The sequence below is a fragment of the Acanthisitta chloris genome, unplaced genomic scaffold (assembly GCF_000695815.1).
Source record: "Acanthisitta chloris isolate BGI_N310 unplaced genomic scaffold, ASM69581v1 scaffold41184, whole genome shotgun sequence".
Lineage (NCBI taxonomy): Eukaryota > Metazoa > Chordata > Aves > Passeriformes > Acanthisittidae > Acanthisitta > Acanthisitta chloris.
This window is the reverse complement of record NW_008671768.1, coordinates 55329-61153: the sequence shown is the minus strand read 5'-3', so window position 1 is coordinate 61153 and position 5825 is coordinate 55329. Positions and strand designations below refer to the sequence as shown.

At 45.1% G+C, this 5825-nt stretch overlaps 1 protein-coding gene across 1 annotated transcript; it reads left to right on the top strand.

Annotated features, from left to right (window-relative positions):
• Positions 1 to 6: 6 nt before the first annotated feature.
• Positions 7 to 5220, top strand: PIF1 (PIF1 5'-to-3' DNA helicase; the record flags this gene model as incomplete). The annotated part of the gene is made up of 10 exons (XM_009074207.1): positions 7 to 40; positions 137 to 290; positions 801 to 915; positions 988 to 1094; positions 1498 to 1637; positions 2317 to 2423; positions 2913 to 3000; positions 3523 to 3668; positions 4648 to 4839; positions 5164 to 5220. Coding segments are annotated over 10 exons (1140 nt in total), but the record flags the coding sequence as incomplete, so codon positions are not given.
• Between the last annotated feature and the right edge of the window lie 605 nt (positions 5221 to 5825).

The following is a 5825-nucleotide window of genomic DNA, read 5'->3' as shown; positions in this document are numbered from 1 at the left end:
GCTTGTCACATCGGTGGCACTACTCTCCATGCCTTTGCAGGTAATTGCCTGCCAGACAGTGGAGGACCGGGACCTCTCACTCCCTTCCCAAAGAGTTAGAAGCTTCCCAAAACGTTACTCTCTTCTCCCCTGCCAGGGATTGGCTCTGGGAAAGCACCGCTGGAACAGTGCATTCAGCTGGCAGAGCGGCCTGGGGTGCGGCAGCACTGGCTGGCCTGCCAGCACTTAATTATCGATGAGATCTCAATGGTGGATGGCAAGTTCTTTGACAGGCTGGAGGCAGTGGCGAGGTGAGCAATTGTCAGGTCAGGTCAAACAACTAGCAGAAACAAATTTCCCTAAATTTCCAGGCTACTTTCTTTCTCTGTTTTTGTGAATGGATCTGAAGCAACTGCTGGCTTAGGACTGTAAGGCAGCATGAAATCATAGCATATGGGCAGATCTTTATCTTGAGGTAGTATTTGATTGTCTCCTCTCTCTAGCTGTGGCTGTTCAGGTTGCTGTTTTTATGTCCTGAGCCAAGTATTGTCTATAGAGTTGAGTCTAGAATACAGTGCCCAGAAGCTCTCTCTTGCAGAGAACCAATGAACCAAGATTGGTAGTGACATCTGGGGTGGGTAAGCAAAGCAAATTTAACATCTTGTAATGGCCTGGCTCTTCTGACACAGCTGAAGATACAGCACCTGCAGTAGAAGATGTTTATCTTTGAATATACTGACAGATTAAGAAGTAACTGCTGACACCTGACTATGTTCAGGTTCTGGAGGGCATTCAAAACTTCTCTCTTCCCTTCCTTTCAGGGCAGTCAGAAAACGGGATGAGCCTTTTGGAGGAATTCAGCTGATCATCTGTGGGGACTTTTTGCAGCTACCCCCAGTTTCCAAGGCTAATGAAGAAACCAAGTTCTGCTTCCAGGTACAAAACTGGCCCTAAGCTCATTCTCATACTTCAAGTCTGCCCCTTTCTTAATGAGAGTGGTTTTTCTAGGCAAAAAGCTGGAGGAAATGCATCCACATAAACATGGAGCTGACTGAAGTGCGGAGACAGACTGACAAGACTTTTGTCTCCCTCCTGAGTGCAATCCGTTTAGGCAGGTGAGGAGAAATACATCTCTGTAATCTCGGCTCCCTGCTGATGGAGCACAGGAAAGAGCAGTTTGTCATTCTTCTATGCTCTGTCAGGAATGTGTAGCTGGGGGCAATAGCTATAAATGCTTTAGTTAATATAGGCAGGCTTCATATATGCTGCTCTGGTAAGGAAGGACACTTTATAGGGCCCCTCTGCAGTTTCTGTGAATGAATTCAATGGATCCTGAGCTGACAGTGGCTGGGGCAGGGCTGGGGCAGACACTGGCACTGCTGTCCAACTTTAGGTAGCTATCTTTCTCTGTCCTTCTCTCTGGAGACCTGCAGCTTGCACAGACTGACCCAGCTATGTGGAGGTTACTGCTGCTCAAGATCTGTTCCTGATCACTGTAAAGAATAATTCTCTTCCCAGGTGCACAGAGGAGGTTACCAGGCAGCTGATGCAGACAGCTGCGAACAGGTCTGAGCGTGATGGGATCCTGGCTACACGGCTCTGCACCCACAAAGATGATGTAGAAATAACTAACGAGAGATGCTTGCAGCAGCTATCAGGTGAACTCCGTGGAGGAAACTGCTGGCTTTGAGGCTGAGCTCTGACTGGATGCAATGGGGATACTATGGTGCGAGAAGGAACTGATGTTCTGTCATGTACAGCAGCACCAGTCCAAGCTGTGTGTTTAGGATTTGAGCTGCCTCGGGAAAAACTTCACTTTTTTTTTTTTGCTTAAAATTCCACGTTGTCACTTCTGGTGTGTAACAGACAGTAAACTCATTGCTTGCTGTGAGGTAGGATGGGTCATTTATTTCCTCCACACCTCTGCTTTTTGTTTCTATATCATCCTAGAAAGGCAGTGCTCTATCCAGCCATGACTTAAATTAAGGACTATTTCAGTTTTTGCCTCCCTATCTGGCCCTTGGATTCTTCTTTAGTCTACTTTAGAGTTCTGGTGTTGGCAGCAAGTGAAACTGGTCATATGCTCAAATGCTGACTGTTCTTATTTACTGCCAGTTTCTGATTCCTGAGCCTTCCTGTGCTCTGGGAGTTATATTGGGAAGAGAGGCATTAATGAGCTGTTAGATGTGACAAGGTTTGTGTGAAGGTGTCCTAGCAGCAAAGCAGAATGGATATTAAAAGATGAATTGCTATTAGAAATAAATGCTGAACCTCCTGCAATGATGTGTAGAATATGTTCAGTGGTTGCAATTTGTTACGCTTTTCTTTCCTTAACAGGAAAAATACACACATTTGAGGCTTTGGACAGTGACCCAATGCTAGTGAAGTTAATTGATGCTCAGTGTCCTGTGGGTGGTAGAATTGAGCTAAAGCTTGGAGCTCAGGTAAGCATGTGTACATACACGTGTGATAGACCAGTGGAACAAATGGTGTAAGAAAAATAAAGGAATATCAGATAAATGTATAGAGCGCGTTAATGTATAGAATGCAGATTCAGTATAGAATGGCTGTGCCAGGCCAACAGAAGACTCTATCCCAATCATTGTATCTATCTGCTTGGAATCTTATCCAGCCAAGGAATGAGTTCAATTTGAGTGCAGGTCCATGTGTTGGGGCCAGGGGTGATTGCTGTGACTTTGACTCAGAGAATCTACCCATGTCAAGGCTAATTGGTGTTTGGGGAAGGGGAATCTGCTCCCTGGATCTGAGCTCCCAGCTGTGGACAGAAGCAGCTCTGTCCTGCAATAGGCAGGATAGGATGATGTAACCATATCAGCCTGATATGCTTATGCTGCTTGGCTTGAAGTTTAGCTGCAGGTGGCTGAACAGGCTGTAAAGCCACTGCACTGAAGGATTGTTCTTTTTCTCTGTAGGTGATGCTAGCAAAGAATTTGGATGTTTCTCAAGGGCTGGTGAATGGGGCACGAGGTGTTGTTGTAGGATTTGAAAGTGAACAGAAAGGTAAGTAAGGTTCTTGATCTTTTGTTGAAGGAAGAGGGGAAAATAACATAACAACTTGTGACTAATGGCTGACTTCTTAATTTTTTATACTGCCTGGTAAGAATAATTTGAGGGCAAGCAGGGAAGAGATCTCTGCAGGTTTGGGGCTCTCATGAGCTGTGATGTCATGCACTGTGTCAGGTGTAGCTATCTGTGGGCCTCATGTGTTTGCTTCTCTGTATTCTCTACATGTGTATGCTCATTTGTATTTCCTGTTTGCTGTGTTAAAGCAAGTTTTGGTGAGGTTTTCTCAGAGTAATGTTCTGCTATCTGCAACATGTATTTTTCTCTGCATGTCATCTGATAATTTATCTGAGTATAATTCTCTGACTTAAGTAGGTCCCAAACGCAATTTCAGGACATGCTATATACTGTGTTTGGGTTTAGATTTGGTTGGGGGGGGAATGTTTTTAGGCTGCTGGCTTCCTGGCTGTTGAATGTCAGAAAGACATGCCTTTTTCTCTCCTGCTGCCATTCCTACAGGGCTGCCTAAGGTGAGGTTTCTCTGCGGGGTCACACAGGTCATAAAAATAGCGAAATGGGTCTTCAAAGGACCATCAGGGGTTCATCTGAGTCGTCAACAGTTGCCTTTAAAATTGGCATGGGCCATTTCCATTCACAAGAGTCAGGTGGGTGTTCTTATACAGCTGGCTATAGACTCTTACACCATCATAAGTCTTATTTCCTGAGTAAGCTTGCATTGCTGCTAAAACAGGAGGGAAAGCTGAAAGGCCCTTGTTGTGGGGGAACTCTAGAATATGTATGTCTAGCTGCAGAGAAGGTAGCATCTCTTCTGTTTGTGATGCTTGCCTATAGGGTCACAGACAGGCTAGTTATCCTGCTGGAGTTTCCATAAGGGTGCTGCCATCTGCACAGTTGGCGTTAGACTGTAAAGCAGCATGATTTACCACTGTGGGCTGATGAGGGTAGTGATTCCCTGAGAGTCATCAGCATTAGTGACCCCAAGATTTGCAGTGTAACTGAGAAGTTGCCAGAGCCACAGCTGTGCTCCATGGGCTGAACTCAGCCTTTGGTGGTGTGTCTTGGTTTTTTCAATGTAACAACATAACTGTTCAAGGTTCCTTCCTTTCCAGAAGACTTCATATATTTTGATAAATACTAGTCTTGGAGACCTGTGAGTTTGTCCCCATGTCACTGTATAAACCATGCTATGCTGTAAGTTCTGCTGCCCCCGAGACAGCTCTGCAGACAGGGTTAGCCAGCCCTAACCTAAACTCCCTCTCAGATGGTCTGTCTGAGGACTGCTTGGGAATGGTGGCTGCTCCAGTTAATGATTAGGAGTGAAACCAGCAGGATTTCTTTCCCTCCTGTGTTGATTAGATGGTATTTATGGAGTTTCACACAAGAGGCTCACTGGAGTTAGTGGATCCTACTGTCTGCTAACAATTTCCTGACAGTGGGAAACTGTCTTTCCTTTCTACTGAGTCCCATCTTTTAATCATAGTTACAGAGTCAAACAAAAGACTTCCTTTTTTTATCAAGCCCATGCAGCAAGGATGATACCTTAGACTCACAGGGCAGGTTAGTGTTGATACATGGTATTGTTGTTTGTTTGTTTTGTAACAAATTTCTCTGTGTCTTTGGTAGGGCATGTCTTTAGACTGTGTGGAAATCTCCCTGTCTCGTGTCTTTGAAAGTGGGCAGGCTTATGTAGCCCTGTCCCGAGCCCGTAGCCTTGCAGGTCTCCGTGTTCTGGATTTTGACCCCAAAGTAGTGAGAGCTGATCCTTCTGTGCTGCAGTTCTATAGACAACTGAGACGTCATCAGCTTCTAACCCAGGTAAGGAAAAATCTTATGGTACCGAAGCCTGCCTTGTGCAACCAGTATGAGAGATGTCAGCACTGAGATGTTTCTTTTTCTTCCTAAGCAAGATCATCCAAATTAAAACTTGTAGTGGCAGGAGAGGTGAAACTGCAGAGAGGGAATGAGGCAGGGCAGCTCTTGGTGGCAAAATATCTACTGTGGTATGGAGATTGTGTAGCACTACCTGGCCCTGTGGCTGAAAGGATGGGATGGGATTCTTTGATCCTTCTCTTGCAGTAAGAAATGAAGTGGAAGTAGGCACAAAATAAACTGTTCTGTTTTTGTTCTTTCTCCCCAAAGGATTCACTACATGCCTGTTCAGATACTGATGAGAAGGAGAACTGGAAATGCGGCTGAGAATGCTCTTTGGGTTTCTGCGAGCTGTCAGTACAGACTGCTGAGATGCAGTGATCTTGTTATTGAGTATATTTGATAACATAGACAAAATCAGAGGAATGTTTTTAGATGTTTGCTTCATTCAGCTGACTCTGGATATGAAGAAGTATCCCAGCCTCATGCCTCTGAAATTTGGAAGGCTTCTGTAGCCCCTTTCTGAGCCCACAGCCTTGAGTACTTCTGTGTCACATGCAACTCTAGCAAACCAAATGACTGAGCAAGGATGTGCCTAAGAGACCTTCCTATGATTCTGCCCTGCCTGCCTGGTTGTGTTTTATTCTCTGCATATATAGATTGAAACTTGTGTGCCTTTCTTCAAGTACACAACTGCTGAGAGGTGGAAGGTGTGTGTCCTCTTTGCTTGGATGGATTGAACATGTTCACAAGAGCTGCTGACACAAGGAAAAGCAGTGCTAAATATCTGGAATACATATTTGATTCTTCTGCAAGCAAGGATAGCTGGGCTATCGCTTTACAGCATGCTGGGCTGTTCCAGATGCTTGACACCAGGAGGCTTTGCATAACTTCCTCCACAAGCAGAACTGTCAGTTACACATTGCCTGTTA